At 39.2% G+C, this 21,623-nt stretch overlaps 1 protein-coding gene and 1 pseudogene across 1 annotated transcript; one reads left to right on the forward strand and one right to left on the reverse strand.

Annotated features, from left to right (window-relative positions):
- Nucleotides 1–6,807: 6,807 nt before the first annotated feature.
- Nucleotides 6,808–8,707, reverse strand: LOC137220972 (sentrin-specific protease 5 pseudogene; annotated as a pseudogene).
- Nucleotides 8,708–13,689: 4,982 nt separating this feature from the next.
- On the forward strand, nt 13,690–20,477 carry MRPS30 (mitochondrial ribosomal protein S30). The gene is made up of 5 exons (XM_067730648.1): nt 13,690–14,320; nt 15,710–15,855; nt 16,585–16,690; nt 17,898–18,074; nt 20,110–20,477. Exons 1-5 carry the CDS (start codon nt 13,729–13,731, stop codon nt 20,397–20,399), a joined length of 1,311 nt encoding a protein of 436 aa, XP_067586749.1. The 5' UTR covers nt 13,690–13,728; the 3' UTR covers nt 20,400–20,477.
- Nucleotides 20,478–21,623: the final 1,146 nt, after the last annotated feature.

The following is a 21,623-nucleotide window of genomic DNA, read 5'->3' on the forward strand; positions in this document are numbered from 1 at the left end:
TGGAAATGTCTTTCCCTTGGCTTCTGTCAGCAGAGCACTCCTAAACACTTTCAGTTTGGTGCTGCCCAATTTGAACGAATGTTTGCTGAAATAAACTCTTGTAAATTTTAATGTGCCTTGGTTTACCTTTTAACATCTGATAAATAAAAGTTAAAGCAATTATATAATCTATTAAGCTTGGTCAAAATTACTTTTTAAAAAGGCATTGTTGGTGAGAATGAGAGAAAATGTGCACTTCACTGTGGTAGGAGTGTAAATTGTTGGTAATATGTCTAAAAATCAAAAGGGCATATAAAAAATAAAAAAAAAAAAAGGGCATATAATGTGTGTCCACTCTTCAGAGTCTAGCCTAGGAAAATAAAAGCACTAGTACTTAAACATATTTATTATATAATTGCCTATAATGTAAAAAAGAAAGGAGATTTTAAAATATTGAATTAACCTGAATGCCCGTCTACAAGACTGTCTAAATAAATTATGGTAGATGCATACTAAGGAATATAAATCAGCTATCGAAAAAAGTGTTAAATTTTTATCTATTGACCTAGAGGACTCTTCCTATGTATTAGATTAATTCTGTTTTTATTTAAAACTTATCCCACCCAAAGTGAAAAAATAAGTGTCTTGTATTTGTCTCTCATATAAGCATCTATAGAAAATATTTATAGTTTTATGAGCACTGTGGGAGACAATTATTGGGTCTGCTGCTCTGAAGCCACGAGTGGGGGATAAATCTATCTAGGGCAGAGCAATGAAACCGTATTGTTGGTTCTTTTCCTCACATAGCAATAAGTCTGGAGACAAGCATCTGGACTAATGCATGGCTTCGAGAAGATAAGAAGGTCCCAGCCACACCTATCTTTCTGTTTCCTCACTCTTCAAAATGGGCTTTTGTCCCCACTGGTTTATGGCTTCTTGCATCTGTGGTCCAGGAAGAAAGAAAAAGGAGGGGAAGATCCTCTCCTTGTGAAGCTTGCCTTTTATTTAGGAAAGATTGTCCTCTCCAAGGACATTCTTTTTTTTTTTTTTTTTTTCAGTACGCTGGCCTCTCACTGTTGTGGCCTCTCCCGTTGCGGAGCACAGGCTCCGGACGCACAGGCTCAGTGGCCATGGCTCACGGGCCCAGCCGCTCTGCGGCATGTGGGATCTTCCTGGACCGGGGCACGAACCCATGTCCCCTGCGTCGGCAGGCGGACTCTCAACCACTGCGCCACCAGGGAAGCCCCAAGGACATTCTTAATATGGCAAAAATGGGTGATTTGATTAATCAAATGTTTTTATTCTTATAAATGACCATACATGCTAGTGGGTGACCAATACTCATATTAGAGTGTAGAAAAATAACTCAATTAAAAATTATGAGAATATTTGATTCCTTGATGATACATCTAAAATGATTTAGAAGAAGGTAGACTTCTCTCTCTCTCTATTTCTGTATATAGACACACACACACACTATCTCTGTCTTGTTTTCAGCTGAAGCCCTAAAACACTAGGTGCCAAGTAGTTCCATGTTTCCAAGTAAGTGCCAGGCTAAGTATGCAGCAATTGCAAAGGAATTTATAAAACACGGTTTTGTACTTCTTGACCCTCCCCCAATCCAAAGGTGAGGAGAGACCCAGAACATACTGAGAGTCTCTCCCACCCCAACGTCACCCTTGACAGGGCAGGAGGAGCGACTTTCCTTTATCTCAAGCCTACCTAGAAAGACCATCAGATCCCCTGGAGGAGCTTAGTACTGGTTTCTTGGAGTTTGGGGGCACAGTGGTGTCTGAGTCACAACTTAAAACATGGAGTTGCCAGGAGCAGCCTAGTGAGCAGGAGCGAAGCTAATGTAGGGAAGCAGAGGAAGCCCACCCAGGCTTCTGCCAGCCAAGCTAAGGCAGCTTGAGTTAAGGCTGGAGAGAGAGGATAGAACTTTAAATGAAGTTGACAGCATTGTTTCTGTTTCTTATTGCATTGAACTGAACATGGAGTTACAGGGTTAAGAAATTTTTGTGACTAGAAGGAACTGGAGGATTTATCTGAGATCAACTAGAAAAATAATAGATCTTGACCTACATTTTCTCCAAGATGCAGGAAGGAAATAGCTCTTCAGAGCGGATTTGAATAAGCAGTCAGTAACAAGAACAAATAACATCTGACCCTCTGAATGTGTATGTATATGTCGAAATTCTTATGCAGGAATAGAGTCTTTAAAAGGATATACCAAGTGATATGCAAATGAAGCAACTGACAAAGGATTAATCTCCAAAATTTATAAGCAGCTCATGCAGCTCAATAATAAAAAACAAACAACCCAGTCCAAAAATGGGCAGAAGACCTAAATAGACATTTCTCCAAAGATATACAGACTGCCAACAAACACATGAAAGAATGCTCAACATCATTAATCATTAGACAAATGCAAATCAAAACTACAATGAGATATCATCTCACACCAGTCAGAATGGCCATCATCAAAAAATCTAGAGACAATAAATGCTGGAGAGGGTGTGGAGAAAAGGGAACACTCTTGCACTGCTGGTGGGAATGTGAATTGGTTCAGCTGCTATGGAGAACAGTATGGAGGTTCCTTAAAAAACTACAAATAGAACTACCATACGACCCAGCAATCCCACTACTGGGCATACACCCTGAGAAAACCAAAATTCGAAAAGAGTCATGTACCAAAATGTTCATTGCAGCTCTATTTACAATAGCCTGGAGATGGATACAACCTAAGTGTCCATCAACAGATGAATGGATAAAGAAGATGTGGCACATATATACAATGGAGTATTACTCAGCCATAAAAAGAAACGAAATTGAGCTATTTGTAATGAGGTGGATAGACCTAGAGTCTGTCATACAGATTGAAGTAAGTCAGAAAGAGAAAAACAAATACCGTATGCTAACACATATATATGGAATTTAAGAAAAAAAAATGTCATGAAGAACCTAGGGGTAAGACGGGAATAAAGACACAGACCTACTAGAGAATGGACTTGAGGATATGGGGAGGGGGAAGGGTAAGCTGTGACAAAGCGAGAGAGAGGCATGGACATATATACACTACCAAACATAAGGTAGATAGCTAGTGGGAAGCAGCCGCATAGCACAGGGAGATCAGCTTGGTGCTTTGTGACTGCCTGGAGCGGTGGGATAGGGAGGGTGGGAGGGAGGGAGATGCAAGAGGAAAGAGATATGGGAACATATGTATATGTATAACTGATTCACTTTGTTATAAAGCAGAAACTAACACACCATTGTAAAGCAATTATACTCCAATAAAGATGTTAAAAAAAAAAAAAAAGGATATACCGGAGACTGGTAACAGTAATTGCCTCTAGAGAAGGAAAAGGAGGAACTAAGAGTGAAAGGAGGAGAGTTTTTCACTGCCCATCCTTTGGTCTCTGAATTATTGACCTTAGACATTTATTATTTAAGAAAAGTTTGATTTTAAAAGTGTCACTGGAATTTGCAGTGGCTCTGATTTATCTTTGTAAGCATCAATTACAAATTGCATAAACATGCTGAAATCAACTATACTCTAATAAAAATTTTTAAAAAAGAATTTGAAAAACGATGCTGAGAAGTAGCAAGGTCTGATCAATAGAAATACCAATAAAAGGAGCTAACCAAGAAATTCAAGAATCCTGAATTAGCAGTTTCCTTGAAATCTGAAATGCTATCTACTTTTTAATCAAACTTATCTTAGGGAGTGAAAATCATAGAAGAGTTTTCGTTTTATAATTTTTTGTATGTGGTTGAAATTTCCAATCACGAATATGATCAACATATACACTTTTTCAAAACACGTATTATACCTTTGTGTACTGCTTGACCACAAACAGCAACAATGATAAATACAAACTTACACTTTTCAAGTTCTTTGAAGTCTACTTTGCAGATTATTTATCCACTCAATTGTTTACAGCAAATCGTTATAACATGCAAGCCCAGTACTGTGTTATAATCATGAAGTATTAGTCAATAAGAAAAACACCCCACTTTATTCCTACAAACTTTGACGGTGCACCAAAGTGAACATTTTTTGTGGGTTTTTTCTATAGGCGTATTCACCTTAATTTCTGTGGGAAAATTTTTGGAACATATTGCTATTGATAACGGACTGTAGAAGTTGATCCTAATTACTATTTTTCATTTAATGAATTTCTTTGCCATGACCATATTTTATTGTTGCTGTTGTTATGTAGGTTTTAGGACACTGATGCCTCAGAATTGTTTGCCCACAGTGGAGGACCATATCCTGATCATGGAAGTTAAAGTCCTCTTATTTCTTGGAAGCAGAATTAGATACATGATTATTTGCTGACATAGCAGTCAACTTTCTCCATTCTCCCCACGATCTATGTCATTTTGAGTTGACTTAGGTTGTTGATTCATTATTCCTGAGAAGGCCACTGTGACCTCCTATTCTGTAGTTTAGCAAACTTAAAGCTCTGCTATGCTGTCCTATGACTCCTGTATCTCTGATAAGATTTTTGAGGCCAAGAGAAAATATTTTAGTTTCCCTCACATTGCTTATTTGTGAGATAGGAAAAGTCATGGACTAGTCAAAATAATGCACAAGATTCTGAAATATTTTGTGCTAAGTAGATATAGGTGAATTTCATATTATCCCAATTTCCTATTATTTCTGAATTGTGCATACAATCTTAGAAAGTTGACTTCCTACCTTTTAAGAATTCCTGGATCTCATCATTCTAGTTTACAAAACCACTCTTTACAAGCATGGGCTTCATGGTCAGAGATCATGGTTTAATGCTGGTTCTGACCCTTAATGAGCTTGAACAAATCCCTTACCTCAGGAAAATCAGTGTTCTGATTTAAAGTATGTTGCTGAGGGAATTAAAAACATTGGCACCTATAGAATATTTGGTACTTGGCAAATGTTGTTTTGCATCATTTTACATATGCCACCTCATTAAATCCCCATAGCAAACTTGTAAAGTGTGTTTTTTTAATCTAGTCTCCTAAATAAGGAAAGTGAAAGTGGCAGAGCTGGGCCTGGATCTCAAATGAGATCTTTCAAATCAGCAAAGAGTGAGAGAGTGGCATGTACATGTATACACTACCACATGTAAAACTGATAGCTAGTGGGAAGCAGCCGCATAGCACAGGGAGATCAGCTCGGTGCTTTGTGACCACCTAGACGGGTGGGATAGGGAGGGTGGGAAGGAGGGAGATGCAAGAGGGAAGAGATATGGGGATATATGTATATGTATAGCTGATTCACTTTGTTATAAAGCAGAAACTAACACACCATTGTAAAGCAATTATACTCCAATAAAGATGTTCAAACAAACAAACAAAAAACACATAAGTAAATTCATGAAATTCTTTATGATACCAAAAAAAAAAAATCAGCAAAGAGAATGGTTTGGGGAAGACAAAGAACATACTTCCATAGATGCATATAAATTGTTATATATTGGACCTGTAGGAAAAGAACATTTATCTTCATTTTTTTTCTTGTATCTAACTCTAAATGTAGACTATCTACATTAAAATTTCTCAACCCTATTAGACCCACTGCTCCCTTTTTATAACAATAAATTGTAACCCTACCTTTACTATCCTGAAATAATATTTATAGATAACCTACTATACCCAGGAATGTATATCTAATCTATCTATCTAGCTAGCTAGCTAGCTAGCTAGCTATCATCTATCTACCTATCTAACTGATACCCCTACTATAATACAAGGAGAAATAAAGGATAGCAATTTAATAAAATAATTTGTATTTTAATACAAAATGCTCAGGCATAATCACACTAGAAATCACATATAAAGAACATCCCTATATATAGAACCACCAGGAATGTGACAGCTATAGATACATACCTACTGAATCCTATTTAACCTAAAGACTGAACAATAGTTTCTAAGTCCAAATACTCTACTTCATTTGTTTTCATATATATAAATATATATAAGTTATAGACATTATATCAATATATATAAATTATATATATAATTTTAAGATATAGATCTGAGTGCAATTAAAAGAAATAGTACAAAGAAATCTGCCTCCTTTACCCCGTTTCCTCTCATGGTAATGTCTTGCAACACTACAGTAAAATAATGCTACCAGGATATTGACATTGATATAGTTGAGATATAGAACATTTCCAGCACCACTAGGATCCTTCATGTTGCTCTTTTATAGCTACGTCCACTTCCTTTTCATTCTACTGATGCCTTAATCTCTGCCAACCACAAATCTGTTATCCATTTTATCTTCTCAAGAACGTTGCATAAATGGATCATACAGTATGTAACCTTTTGGGATTGGCTTTTTTCTTTTTTAAAAAATGTATTTATTTTATTTTTGGCTGTGTTGGGTCTTCGTTGCTGTGTGCAGGCTTTCTTTAGTTGCAGCGAGCAGGGCTACTCTTTGTTGTGGTGCGCGTGCTTCTCATTGCCGTGGCTTGTCTTTGTTGTGGAGCATGGGCTCTAGGCGCACGGGCTTCAGTAGTTGTGGCATGAGGGCTCAGTAGTTGTGGCTCGTGGGCTCTAGAGCTCAGTAGTTGTGGCTCAGTAGTTGTGGCACATGGGCTTAGTTGCTTGGCGTCAAGTGGGATCTTCCCCGACTAGGGATCGAACCCGCGTCCCCTGAATTGGCAGGTGGATTCTTAACCACTGTGCCACCAGAGAAGTCCCTACAGGGCTATTTTAAGCTAGGTTCTTAGAAACTATTTCTCAAGCCTTCTTTCCTTTCTGATATTCAGATAATGTGCTGCTGCAGAAGAATCTCCTTCTAGTCTACATGACCTTGTAACAAACCACTTCTACTTTTCAGTTTCTGTATCCATAAACATTTTTAGTCCATCTTTTTACTCCATTATATCTTTTGGTTACCAGCTGTCTATGAAAAAAGCTGTTGAAGAAGTGAACTTTGTCTGGGACTGCATCCATTATCAGCTCACTGTACATATTAATGACCTGGTCATTCAGCCAATTCTGACCATGTAGGGTTGCCAGATCCTCCATATCCAGCATGTGCTTATTGTAGAAGATGCGGAAGTTGCATTTTTGATGTCTGGCCTGATAGTTTCTTATTTCCCTATTGATAAATGGTTTTCTATTGGAAAAGTCTTCGTTAAAGACACATTTTAATCTTCCAAGGTCATCTTTTTCACTGAGTGGGACCAAACTGACATACTTCTTCATAACCTCATCCAGGAATCCAGAAAGGCAGATTGACAGCTGTTCACCATCCACTGGAGAGGCTTTTTGACTGTTCTTCCCACCTCCCACTTGATTTTCTAGTTTGAGTCCACTGCCTGTCAGAGGAGCCTCCAGTGGACTTTTACAGTGGTGGTCCAGTAACTTAGAACTAAGAATGTTCTGCTTGAAAGATCCATCCTCATCCCACTGGCGTGAGCTCTCATTCTGAACAGTGTCTTCGGACACAGGCCCATCTACACTACTCACAGATTGATCTGCCCCTGACACTGACAGTTTTACTGTGTCATCATTGACAGTACTTGTCCGATTTTCCTGACCCAGAGCCATAACTTCTCTCTCAGTTTCCAAGATAAACATGTTACTAGAATGATGTTCTGGTAAGGGGATGTCATGAATCAGTTCTGTACACTCCCACTTAGGAGAGGAAGAGGCTGACTCGCCCCAGGTGCATTGTGGCACTGCCATTCTGTTAGTCAGGGAATGCTTCATCTAAACTAAGCTCCTTGCCCAAGAGAGGGCTTCCTTTAGTGTGGCCATGAGGCACATGAGAGTTCTTTCCCTTCACCACAGCATTGCTGTCCATATCTGGAAGGTATGGTTAATGCCGACAAGAAGGCTCTTCAGGTTCTGGGGAAGGGAATGGGCTGCAACTGCCACCCGCACTGTTCTCCATAAGGGTCTCTTGATGGTCCCCAGTGACCTGCACCCAGCTTTGCTGGGCTTTTTTTAGCTTGCAAGCTTTGCTTTTTGTTCTGAAGTGCTGGGATCTGAGAACCCTGTACCGAAATCTAATCATGGATCATTTCTCATACATCATATGAGGAGATACTTTTATTCTTCTCTGTTAAGTTGAAACTTTTTTGGAATCGGGGTCCCTCATTCCTGTGGTGCTCCAGCCCTTGGTAGCAGCCATAACAAAAGCTCTTTCTCTTATGGTTGCTCAAGGTGACCACAATTGTGCCACTCTCACCTGGACTCTGGCTCTCCACATTGAACTTCATAGGAAGATGAGAAGCCTGTGGCTCCATCCTAGGTCGGTGACCACTGGCCTGACTTAAAACACTATTTGCTGGTACGTCAGCAGCTGCCTTCAAGAGACTTTTCTCTCCAGAATATTCATGATCAGATCAGAGTTCTTTGCTGATGATAGCAACTTCTCTGCTTGGACTTTCAGGAATGTACTTGAGGAGGAAATGAAGTGTTTAGTGTCCTTTCTTTTCACTTTAGAGGACAAAGTACTAAGATTCTGAACAGCCATATTGGACTTTGTCTTAGCAAAAAGGGGTTCATCCTGGATCCATATTTTCTGGATTTGAAGGGCCTTCTTTCTGCATTGGAAATGCCTCAAATGCCTGCTCCAAGTAACTGGCCTTCCCAACTTGGCTTTCAGAATGCACAACTGTTCATGAAAGTAGAACTTCTTAAAGGCTCCAAACCCAGTATTCCATTTCTAAGAAAAGGCTAAGTGGATTCCTTTCCTCCATAGAATTTTCGTCTGTTTTTTCATTTTTCTGATGCATAATGAGATCTGAAAGCAGCTATGCCCCTCTCTGCTGGAACCTGTCACGCCATGGGTCCAGAGGCTGCGGCAGCTTGGACTGCGGCTCCACCTTCGCCAGCTTTAGGGGAAAGCCTGTCAGCCAGCAGGCATCTGGCCTGCTTACAGCGACCATGGCCGCCGAGCTTCCTCTGGAAGGGTTGGCTTTTTCCACTCAATCTAATTTTCTGGAGGTTCATCCAGGTATTACATGTATCAGTAGGTCTTTCCTTTTTATTGCCGAGAGTATTCCATGGTATCGATGTATCATAGACTGATAAACCATTCACCCATTGAAGGACACCTGGGTTTTGTTTTGGTTTTTTGTTTGTTTTAATTTGGGGCTCTAACGAATAAGGTTATATTATGTATAGGCTTTTGCTTGAAAATAAATTTTCCTTTCTCTGGGATAGAAGCCCTAAGAGTGTGGGTCATGTGATAGCTGTATGGTTAATTTTTTGAAGAAAATGACAAATTGTTTTCTGGAGTAGCTGTGCCATTTTACATTCACCCAGCAAAGTACTGGGTGATCTAATTTCTCCTAATTCTCATCAGTATTTGTTGTTATTTTATTTTAGCTATTCTGATAAGAGTATAATAAAATCTCATTTTGATTTTAATTTGCATTTCCGTTATGGTTAATGATCTTGAACATCGTTTCATGTGCTTATTTGCCATCTGTATATTCTCTTTGATAGTCATTTTTTAAAAACCTATCTTCTAATTGGATTGTTTTGTTTACTGTTGAGTTTTGAGAGTTCCTTTTTATGTGTTCTAGATACTGGTTGTTTGTCAGATATATGGTTTGTAGTTATTTTCTCTCACTCTGTAGCTTTTTCATCCTTTTAACAGTATGTTTTGCAGAGCAAAATGTTTATTTTGATGATGCCCAGTTTATCAATTTTTCCTTTCATGGATCATGCTTTTGGTGTCAACACTAAAAACTCTTTGCCTAGCTCTGGAAACTGAGGATTTTTTCCTCTTTTTTTTTCTAATAATTTTATGTTTACATTTAAGTCTGTGGTCCACTTTGAGTTAATTTTTCCAAAAGATGTAAGAAATAGGTCGAAGTTCTTTTTGTTTTTATTTTTGGCTTATGGATGTTCAATTGTTCTAGCACTGTTTGTTGAAGAGTCTGTCTTTCCTCCACTGATTACTATAGCTAAATATTAAGTCTTGAAATCAAATAGACTGGTCCTCCCCCTTCATTCTTTTCTTTTCAAAATTGTTTTAATTGTTCTTCATTTGTTGATGAGAAAGAGCTCTGTGACTTTGCAAAAAAAAAACCCAGAGGGAGGATAGTATTCCCTTTGGAGGGTGATTGTGAGATTATGGGCACTGACACATATAAAGTACTTAATATAGTACCTGGCATATGATGCAGACACTTAGCTTTCTTCCTGTTGATTCTAAACCAACCATCAAAAATCTACACATACACACACACACACACAGACTCTCTCCCCCAGTAATACTGTATATTATGTTCTCTGTTTTATGTAAATGTGTTATATATGCAACCAGGTAAGATATATGCCTTCAGTAAGAAATACATGTGAAGGAAACAACTCAAAAGGACTAGCTGTTACTCTCATCCACATCTGTAAATAGGAACTATCCAGTCTCCATTTCCTTCCCATACCTTCAGTTTGAGATATAAGCTCTGATAAGGACATCAACTGGGAGGTTATGGTCTCATCCAAACAGCAACAGAACTCATGCCCAGCCAGGAGACAGTGAGATAGGTTCCCAACAGGAAAATAAAAAGTGAGTATAAATATTGTCTAACTCATCAGAACCTGTTTCTGAATTGGATATTGACTATTGCTGGCAAAAGGGTAATGCCCTATTCCACTTTAGCCCACTGGCCTCCCTGCTGTTCCTCCCACTTTCCAGATACATTGTGACCTTTGCCCTGGTTGGAATGTTTTTCCCCCAGATATCCACATGGCTCTATCTTTCATCTCCTTCAGATGTTATTCAAGTGTCACTTTCTCACAGAGGTCTTCTCTGCTCAGTCTATTGAAATCACTCTACACAACCCTTAAACCCAAAAAAGTCTTCTTCCCAGCTTTATTTTTCTTCTTGGCTCCTATCACCATCTAGCATAGAACACGTATATTTGACAAATTTGGTTAAATTTCACGTACTAACTTGTAAGCTCTATGAAGGCCTTTATTTCACTGTTGTATACTATGTACCTAGAAAGGTGTTTCTATGTAGTAGTCACTTGATAAATATTTGTGGAATGAATCAAGTAGAGAGGTTTCAAAAGACCATTGGAGAATGTCATGGCTTTTAACTATAATACTTTAAATCTAAGATCAGTGGCAACCTTAATAGGGAAGATCTTAATATCCATTTCTTCTAGGAGAATGTCAACTAAATAAACATATATAATAGATAAATACATGTTTCACAGATTCTCCTATTTCCTTTCCCAAATCTTAACCCACTCTCCTGCTGCCCTCTCCCCTTCCAAAAAAAGACGACAGATTAAAGGAAAAGTGCATTTCTTGCCCATTGGCCTTCTCCTCTCATTCCACTGCTCAGGACCAAAATCTTGGATACTTTCTCATACCTACGTTCAATTCAGGATCTATGATTACTCTCACGATCTTCACTGCTATTGTCTCTTGAAGCCACAATGAGCTTTTGCCTGAAATACAGCAAATTGTCTTCTAATTGGTTTCTCTACTTCCAAATTTGATTCTCCACAATCTATTTCCAAATCAGCCAGAGTGTTATGGACTGAACTGCGTCTCTCTAAAATTAATATGTTTAAGCTCTAACCTCCAATGTAGACACAACCTTTGAGACAGTCAGAGACAGAGCCTTTATAGAGGTAGTTAACATTATGTAAATACGGTCATAAGGTTAGGGCACTAATCTGATAGGCCTCTCTCCTTATAATAAGCAACAGGGGAGAACTCAGTCTCCACCATGTGAGGGCACAGCAAGTAGGGAGCCGACTTCAGGCCAGGAAGAGAGCTCTCACCAGAACCCAACCACGCTGGCACCCTCATCTTGGACTTCCAGCCTTTAGAAGTAAGAGAAAATAAATTTCTGTTGTTAAAGCCACCCAGTCTATGGTACTAGTAAGCCTAAACTGCCTAATACATAGAGTAATTCTTTTAAAAGCTAAGTTACACCATGCCATCCCTCTGTGTGGAACCCTCCATTGGCTTCTTACTCCTCTGAATATTAGTTAAGAGCCCTGAAAATCCTAGAAATTGCCTTTAGGAACCTATAAATTCTGGATTTTCTTTCCTTCTTAATCTCATTTCCTACTACTCTCCCCATCCATCACTTCCTTCAACCACACTGGCCTCCTCTCTTGTGCTTGAACCCACCAGGCGTGTTTCCATTTCAGGACCTCTGCACCAGCCGTTCCTTCTGCCAGAATCCTCTTTTCTCAGTACTGTCATGATTCACTCCTCACTTCCTTTGAGCCTTTGCTCAAAAGTTAATGACTTAATGAAAAAAATAATGCATTTGGGGCATCTATTTCTAAATGTCAGTTTAATATACTTGCAACTTTATAGTTAGATTGTATCATCCATTATAGCTTAAAGGAATACTTAAGTTATAGCTTTTCCTTTTATTAACAAAATGTTTGGTTTTCAATACCCTCAAGAACTATTGCAATAAATCCAAATAATATTCCAGTTCCTGATTATAATAGGAATGAGAGTCAATAAATTAGATCACCTGAAATGAGCTTATATTTTTAGTGATTTAGATGGTTTTTATTTTGTTTTTGTTTTTTTTTGCAGTATGTGGGCCTCTCACTGTTGTGGCCTCTCCCGTTGCGGAGCACAGGCTCCGGACGCGCAGGCTCAGCGGCCATGGCTCACGGGCCCAGCCGCTCCGCGGCATGTGGGATCTTCCCGGACCGGGGCACGAACCCGTGTCCCCTGCATCGGCAGGCGGATTCTCAACCACTGCGCCACCAGGGAAGCCCTAGATGAGTTTTTTCAGCAGGTATTTGGTAAGTACCCACTATGCAAGGTTGACTGGCCACTGCGGATCAAAAATAAAATAGTCCCTACTTCGAGCAGCTTACAGATTAGTAGCAACCAATTCATGTTAAAATAATAATTGGTTTTAACACAAAGCAAAATTTAAATACAATTCTTTGGTAGTTTTTAATTTATTTCCCTTTTTAAATTAGATCCAAGTAAAAGTATATTCCTCTTTTTGTAAATTATTCTCATTAAACAAATTATATATCAACTAGCATAGAGATATATGTGTAATTATTTTCCCCAAAATTAGCACTAGTCATCTATAAGTGATGCTTGCATCATTTAAAAAATAAGCATGGGGCTCCCCTGGTGGCGCAGTGGTTGAGAGTACGCCTGCCGATGCAGGGGACACGGGTTCGTGCCCCGGTCCGGGAAGATCCCACATGCCGCGGAGCGGCTGGGCCCGTGAGCCATGGCCGCTGAGCCTGCGCGTCCGGAGCCTTGCTCCGCAACGGGAGAGGCCACAACGGTGAGACGCCCGCGTACCGCCAAAAAAAAAAGCATGTATCACAAAACATGTTAGAACAGTATTTTCAATAACAGGACTCGACCCCAAGAACTAAAATAGAAAAGTGATGTGATATCCATAAATGAAACCAGTAAATTTAGCCAAGGGCCAGAGGTTTCGGTGCAGAGTACTCCTAAAGGGTTTCTGGCAAAAAGTTTGCCCTGGTTCTAACAGGCAGCATCTCCTATTTAAAAGTTTCACTCCTCCCCGACACATCCATGGAAAACCTATTGGCGCGAGAGCTCTTCCTTTCAGCAACAACCTCTTCGGTTCAAGATAAACTAAGTTGCAGAAGCTACCTGATTGGCTAAGAAATAATGACGTAAGATTTCTCAAGCCCACTGAGAATCGTCCTCCCCTAGCCTGCCTCAGATTCCGCTTTCCGATTGGTTATTACGGCAAGAAGGCGGGGCCAACTGCTGAAGTTGACCTCTGGGTCGGGAACCCCAGCGAACATGGCGGCGGCCAGGTGCTGGAGGCTTGTGCTCCGTGGTTCAGGGCTGTCACTGCACACCGCGGCCGAGGCCGCCGTCAAGGCTCCCGAAGTGACCGGCCCAGATGTCGCGGCAGCCCCAGTCGCGCGCTACCCGCCGGTCGTAGCCTCTCTGACTGCCGACAGTAAGGCGGCACGGCAGCGGCGAGTGGAGCGATGGCAGGCCACGGTGCACGCGGCCAAGTCGGTAGACGAGAAGCTGCGAATCCTCACCAAGATGCAGTTCATGAAGTACGTAGTTTACCCGCAGACCTTCGCCCTGAACGCCGACCGCTGGTACCAGAGCTTTACCAAGACGGTGTTCCTATCGGGCCTGCCGCCGCCGCCGCCTGCCAAGCCCGATACCGAGCCCGCGCCGGCTCTGGACGTAGTGGCCCTGCGCGACGCCGCCTGTGATTGCCTACTGCAGGAGCACTTCTTTCTGCGGCGCAAGAAGCGTGTGCCTCTTTACCTGGAACGTGAGGCCATCACCTCGCCTTTCTTGGACCAGCTGGTTGCCTCCCTCACGGGCCTGCTCAGCGCTCGCAATCCGGCCCTGGCTAACGCCGCCCTCGGTGAGCCTCGGGCCCGCCACTTCGGGCGGGGGAGGTGGGGATGGTAGGGGACCTCTCTGCGCCAGATTTGCCCCCTCTTCCTTCTTTCTGCTTGGTCAGTTTTTTTCTCAGTCCTTTCGCTCCTGGCTGGCGACAGCGTCCGGAGACTGGGTTCTCGTGCATGTGCTGCCACCTACTCACTGTACAACCCTAGGCTAAGTAGCCTGAGCCCTCCAAGACTGCTTTGTGAAGGTCCAGACAAGTGTTGGTTAAGAAAAGGGGCTCCTGGAGAGCGGGACAGGCCTGGGGTTGCCTTTTAGCTCTTCCATCAAAAAGTTACTGACCTTATGTTAGTTTATAAACCGATTTTGACCTAGTTTTTCTCATTTTCAAGATGAGAATACGATAATAGTACTACTTGGTCATAGATAGAACTGTTAAGATTAAAGGCGATATTGATTAAAATACCTAACGTGTATTCGGTACTCTCTATGTACCTGGCCCTGTTCTAAATTTTATATGTGCCAAATTTAATCCTCACAGTAACTTTACAGTAGGCAGCATTGTTTTATAAATGAAAAAACAAACAGATCCAAGGTACAGAAACGTAAAGTGTATCTAGTTAAAGAGGCTACAGCTGGTAGATTTGGAGGACGGGCTTCAAACCCAGCCATTCTGGGTTCTCAGTAAACAATCAGCAACTTCTGTTTTACTGTTAACATGCAGGCATGAAAAATAATTAATGGATAGACAGTTTTAAAAATCAGTGTTTCTGACGTGTTCTTCATTTTATATCAGCCACCCAGTAGGTATCTTAATAAATATCTATTGAATTAACCTTACTGTGACTGTAAGTGTGTGCTCAACTGAGTCTTGTAGTGTTCTTGTTTCTTTCATCCCATTTGGGAATGAAGTGGTCTTGAGAGAAGTGTCACAGACTTTGCTCATGATTGATGGCCTGGGAAAGTTGACAATCTCGTCAAAACCCAGGTTCCTCTTCTGTATAATGGAGATAACAACTATACATACCTTTGAGAGTTATTGTGAAGATTGAATTAGTAATTCATAAGACAGCTCTGACTCTTAATAAACTTTTTATTTCTGGTGAATGATGCTGCTGTTAGTTTTATTTTATGTTTGTCCTTAACTGAGAAACCTCTTTGGTTACAATGCTTAGTGTAGTGTGGCACAAGTAGACAATAAAGATTTGAGCGTTATTTTAAAGTTGTGATTGTTTAAGTTAAATTATTACATAATCCAGACGCTATATCTTACATCAAAGAGTAATTTTTGATGTATTTTCAGCTAGCACAGTCATTCTTGAGTTCTGTATTGCAGAGTTTGGTGTGCTTACAATAACTAAATTCATCTAAATTATCATATAAAAAATTTTTGAATATCTTTTGATAGACTGTAAACGCCCAGTTCACTTCTACTGGTTGCGTGGTGAAGAAATTATTTCTCATGGTCATCGGAAAGGTCGAGTTGATGCTTTGAGATACCAAATAAATGATAAACCACACAACCAGATTCGAATATCCAAACAACTACCTGAGGTAAAGATTTATTGCATATGTTTCTGTTGACAGTTGAGGAGGAAGTGTTATAGCAGGCTAGGTAATGGGCTACGTAGGATAAAAAGTTTTGGATAGAACCCTTTTCTTTCAAGTGTATTTGGAATATATCTCAGCTATAATTCTTTTTCAGCTTTGTAACTTGCTATAGTATATATATTTTGCAGAGGTCAAATAATCGTTTTAAGTGGGGTTAAGTCCTCAGTTTTTAGGACCATACAAATCTTTTTTTTTAAATGAAAATACTGATAATAGTTTATGATTGTAATTTACGGTAAAGTACCCTACCTAATTATAAATCAAGGCATTTTTACAGCTATAAGCTGGTCATCTTATGTGTATACACTTTTTTTGGAGAAAACAAGTGTGTTTTGAGTATCATCTGTATGTCCATGTCAGTGGTTGGCACATTTCTTCTGCAGAGGTCCAGATAGTAAATATTTTAGGCCTTGAGCGTCATAAGTCTCTGTTGCATTCTCAGTTCTTAACATGTAACAGCAGCCGTGTACCATAGGTAAATGAATTTGCATGACTGTGTTCCAATAAAACTTTAGAAAAACAGGTGGCTGGCTGGATTTGGCCCATCACTAGAGGGTAGTGTTAAATCATTTTGTAAAATCATCTCATTTTTAAGATTTTTAAATCTACTAAGAATGTGACTAAAACATATGCTAGTGTTGCTGTGAATTCACTTATGACTTTTTCTTTAAGTTTGTGCCGCTGGATTATTCTGTACCTGTAGAAATCCCAGTTATGAATTGTAAGCCAGACAAACTTCCATTATTCAAACGGCAATATGAAAATACCATATTTATTGGTAAGTTTCCTCTTTTAATACATGAGTTCAAAGTGTCCTGTGCAAATTTGCATAATTAATTCTTTTATTTATTTATTTATTTTTTTATTTTTTTGCGGTACGCGGGCCTCTCACTGTTGTGGCCTCTCCCGCTGCGGAGCACAGGCTCCGGACGCGCAGGCTCAGCGGCCACGGCTCACGAGCCTAGCCGCTCCGCAGCATGTGGGATCTTCTGGGACTGGGGCACGAACCCGTGTCCCCTGCATCGGCAGGCGGACTCTCAACCACTGCGCCACCAGGGAAGCCCCATAATTAATTCTTGATGACCAAGAGGTTCAGATAGTCTATAAGCAATGTAATTCATCTCAGGTTGCAGTTCGCATGAAAATTGGGAAGAAAATATTCTTTCAGCTTGCCATTTAAAATTTTACTTGTTTCTACTGAATTAACAGTATTTAACAAATAGTTATGTTTATTAGGCTTTGTTGATTTATTATTTATATAGAAAAGTAATTTGTGTTTTTTCAAAAGTAAACAGGTAAGAACTGGATTTGAGGTAGTGATTGGCTTTTTTTTTAACAAAAGCCTCCCATTTGTGCCACACACTGATAACCATCAGGAATATAAAAATTAATAAGGCCTGATCTCTGTGCTCATGCAGCTTATACTTTGGCTGTTTTTTCTTTGTTTATTAATTCCTAGCTGATTGAGGAAGATTTTTAAGAAAGCAGCTTCTGCTGGTCCTCCAGAACTGTTTTATCAGTCCCTTCTCAGTCACTGTGGTCTTAGAGAGTGAATTATGGGGAACTTTTGGTTGAAAAGACTTTACCACTAAAACCAAGAATTTCAGCATTATAAAGGAAGTTTTTAAAGTCATGAAGCGTTTGTATCCTTTGGTGATTATGACCAGCAGAATAACAAAGCTCCTAGTTATGACCGAGGAGTTTGAGAAAACTGAAATAATAGGGAATTTTAAATAAATTTTACATATATTCTTTTGACTTATCCTATATCATAGTGAGCCGATGATAGCTAGCAGATTGTACTTTCAGATGAAATTTATTGTAATCAATAAAATAAATAAGCCAAGCTTTCCGTTTGTGTATTTTAAATGCTGATCACATAATGAATAGAGGAGACAGATAGCCTTGAAACAAATACTGAGGACATGTGCTGCAGATATTCTACTTGTGTATTTCATCTGAAGTGTTTTTATTTTGCTCTTCAGGCACAAAGACAGCAGATCCACACTGTTATGGACATACCCAGTTTCATCTGCTACCTGACAAATTAAAAAGGGAAAGGCTCTTGAAACAAAACTGTGCTGATCAGATAGAAGTTGTTTTTAGAGCTAATGCTATTGCAAGCCTTTTTGCTTGGACCGGAGCACAGGCTATGTATCAAGGTAAAACTAGTTTTATGGCATTATAGTTATTGGAAGACATTTTAAGAATTTAATAGATCAAATTGTTTTCCTTGGGTTAAAATGTAGGCTGAATCTTCACATTTTGAAAGCTTTTGCATTGGCACAAAATGCAGTTGTTTTAAAGTCCATAATTAAATATTTTACATTTGTAGTTGGTAAGTGGCACTTTGGTAGTTACTGTGATCTTTTACTTTGACCATTTTTGTGTGAATGTATTTTTTTCTGATGATGTTCTCAAGTATTTCAAAGACCACCTAACTGAGTCAGCTCTGTAGATGACAGCAGCTTTCTGAAACTAGAAAATGAAATGTTTTCATGGATTAAATTTTAGATTAAATCACAGTTATGATATATAACTTCTTTGATGGCCATATCTAGGGTGTGAGTTAGGAGACTGTTCATTCAGTTAATGGCTTATGGTTTTTACATACCAGGTGCTGTTGGCCTTGGAGATACAGTGTTGAGTGAGAGAGACAGAGCCTGCTCTCCTGGAGCTTATGTTATAGTAAGGAGAGTAAAAGATAATAAACATGTAGTATTTTTAGCTAGTGGTGTTACTCTGGAGAGACTATACTAGATGAGGGGTAGAATGATTCATAGGTTGCAGGTATAAATGAGGCGTGGGGCAGAATCTATTTAAACAGAGTTAATTCAGGGGAGGTCTCTAAAAAAATGACATCTGAACAGAGACCTGAATGGTGAGGAGCTGCCTTTGCACAAACCTGGGAGAAGGACACTTCTAGGCAAAAGGAATGGCAAGTAACTCTGAGCTAGGAACGGACTTGAAGTGTTGAAGGAACAGCATGAAGGCTGATGAAGAAAGGGAGGGGGAGAATGGAAAGCGATAGGAGGTGAGAGAGAGGAAGCTGGAGGCATGCCATGGAGGACTTTTAGAGCCAGCCCATTGTGAAGCATTTGGATTTTGTTACAATACAATATATACCTAGATTACTCCTATATAAGCATCCATGAGGAATTTTAATACAGATTTAATTGCTGCCGGGCTCACCTTTTTCCTTTATATATATATATGTGTATATATATACACATATATGTATACACACACATGTATATATATATATATATTTTAACCTTACACTCACAATTGTTGACTTACGTTTTTGTAATAGAAATAAATGGATAAAGTAGGAATAGGAGTAGACAGAATCAGAAAAAGTAGAAGGAAACTTTCTTGAAGATACTAGAATGGCATTGTTCATTCATAAAAGATAAAGTAATTCTTTTCACAGTATAATTCTATATTTTAACAATACTATTTATTGGCTATCTTCATTAAAGCTGATATAAAATATGTGTGGCAAAATTTATAAGTTACTCCTTGGCCCTGGCAGTTGGATTTAAAAGTATTAAAGCCAGTTAGCCTGGAACAAGAAGCAGCCAGAAAACTTGAGTAGTAAAGGTATTAAGATATCCTGGAACCTTATGATGACGTAAAATACACTAGGCAAAATGAAAGCAACTCATAAAATCAATTTTGAATTATAAATTAAGACACAGAATTCATCTAATTACATGGCTGAAGTTCTTAGAAAGTCAGGTTTTTTTCTGAAGGGCGTTTTTTTGGGTAGATTTGATGAACTAAATGGCCGTAATGGTTATTGGGTGTTAGATGCTGCTGGTATAAGGAAAATTTGAACATATTTGAGGCTGTGAGTAATCATGTGGTTAGTACCAGATGTAGGAGAGATCTGCATAGATAGAGCTTGCTGCTCTTCTTAGATGAAGTGAGTTAAGGTTGAAAGCTGATGAAGTCCAAAGTTGTTGCAAAGGTGTATCCTGAACTTTGGGGATAGTAGAGGGAAGGAAATAGTTCTTGATGCAGAAATGGAATATAGGATTAGAATGGAGAAGATAGGGAAAACTTCGATATCTTTAGGAATTTGGTAGGTAAAATATATAGGTTTTAGGAGGTATTTTATATCCTCTAATGTGTGTGTTTTGTTTTGGTAAAATATATTCTGTATGTAAGTTTCAGCATAACTTTCTTCTACAGGATTCTGGAGTGAAGCAGACGTTACTCGACCTTTTGTCTCCCAGGGTGTGATCACAGATGGAAAATACTTCTCCTTTTTCTGCTACCAGTTAAACACTTTGGCGCTGACTGCACAAGCTGATCAAAATAACCCTCGTAAAAACATATGTTGGGGGACACAAAGTAAGCCTCTTTATGAAACAATCGAAGATAATAATGTGAAAGGTTTTAATGATGATGTTTTACTTCAGATAGTTCACTTCCTACTGAATGGACCAAAAGAAGACAAATCACAGCTGTTGGTAAACTAAGAGAAAACATTTGATTTGAGACTTTGGGAATACTTAAATTTCACTGAAGGAACAATAAAAGGAATTTTAATAATGAGACTTCTGTCAAATATTAAATGTACTGATTTTCAGGCAAATATTTCTTATGTTAACCTCTGATTAGACCTTTCATTTGGCTCAAAATACATCACTAAAGGATTTAATTTTAGATATAGTATGTCGATTAAAAATAATTTTACTTATATGTGACTAACTGATGAGACTAATTGAGCAATCATCAATACCTGGTATTAACTGTGTGTGTAAGCTCATACTGCTTGCTGCATACCACTCACTGCATGACAGGCCAGTAATTTGAGAGACAAGGTGTTGGCGTAAGGAAAAATGACGTTATTTGGAAAGCCAGTGAGCCAAGATGGCGGACTAACATCCTAAAGAATTATTTTAATTCAGGGTAGAATTCTAGCTTCTTTTATGCTAGGGAAGGGGGAAGCAGGGTGCCTGATAAGCTTGTGGACAGTCTCCTGACTGGTTGGTAATGAGATAACCAGGTGGTATTTTGGGAGTCAACATTAATCAGCCTTCTGGTTCCAACCTGGCTGGGGTGTATGTGCTTGTGGTCAGCATGTAGTTAACTTTTTATACCTGGTGAGAATTTTACTATCTGTAAAACAACTGAAGTGTATGGCTCAGAATATTATCTATAGCCCTCAAGGAGGAACTAAAGGTCTTTGACGTTGTTTTATGGCTAAACTATTATTTTGTCTTGCTTGACTATTTTCCTTTGTTTCTGCATTGTCTCATTTCTCTGACTAAATTTGCTGTTTGGAACTCAGGGAAGGCCTTGGAGGCTGAAGCTTTTCTACAAACAAGAGGCAGGGGATATGGGGGTTCTGTACCCTGGAAGGCCCTGCAGGTCCTGCTCAGTTTTCTATGGTTTTAAAAGTAATATAAAGACAATTCAGTGCTTGAGAATATTTAGATGTTTTGTTACATTTTTTCTTTTTATTTTTTTATAATAATATCGTATAGAGTTTCAAAACCCTACACAAACCCCTTCAAAACATGAACAGTATTTTGCACATATAGGAAACTGGCACAGAGGAGTTAAAATGACTTTAATAAGTTTTCACAGATGATTAATGATATAACTGATGAATTCTATGCAACTTAGTTTCCTTAGAGCTTAGAAGTAACATTAATATATTTCTGCTAGTTTCATTTGTTCTATCCCAAAGATTGGGA

The sequence above is a fragment of the Pseudorca crassidens genome, chromosome 3 (assembly GCF_039906515.1).
Source record: "Pseudorca crassidens isolate mPseCra1 chromosome 3, mPseCra1.hap1, whole genome shotgun sequence".
NCBI classification, from domain to species: Eukaryota; Metazoa; Chordata; class Mammalia; order Artiodactyla; family Delphinidae; genus Pseudorca; species Pseudorca crassidens.

What these genes read in the sequence shown, in the direction of transcription:
- MRPS30 (XM_067730648.1), top strand. Translation starts at nt 13,729, where the DNA reads ATGGCGGCGGCCAGGTGCTGGAGGCTTGTGCTCCGTGGTTCAGGGCTG. An exon ending in TATCCAAACAACTACCTGAG is followed by an intron (nt 15,856 to 16,584) that starts GTAAAGATTTAT and finishes TTTTTCTTTAAG; the next exon opens with TTTGTGCCGCTGGATTATTC. An exon ending in AGCACAGGCTATGTATCAAG is followed by an intron (nt 18,075 to 20,109) that starts GTAAAACTAGTT and finishes TTTCTTCTACAG; the next exon opens with GATTCTGGAGTGAAGCAGAC.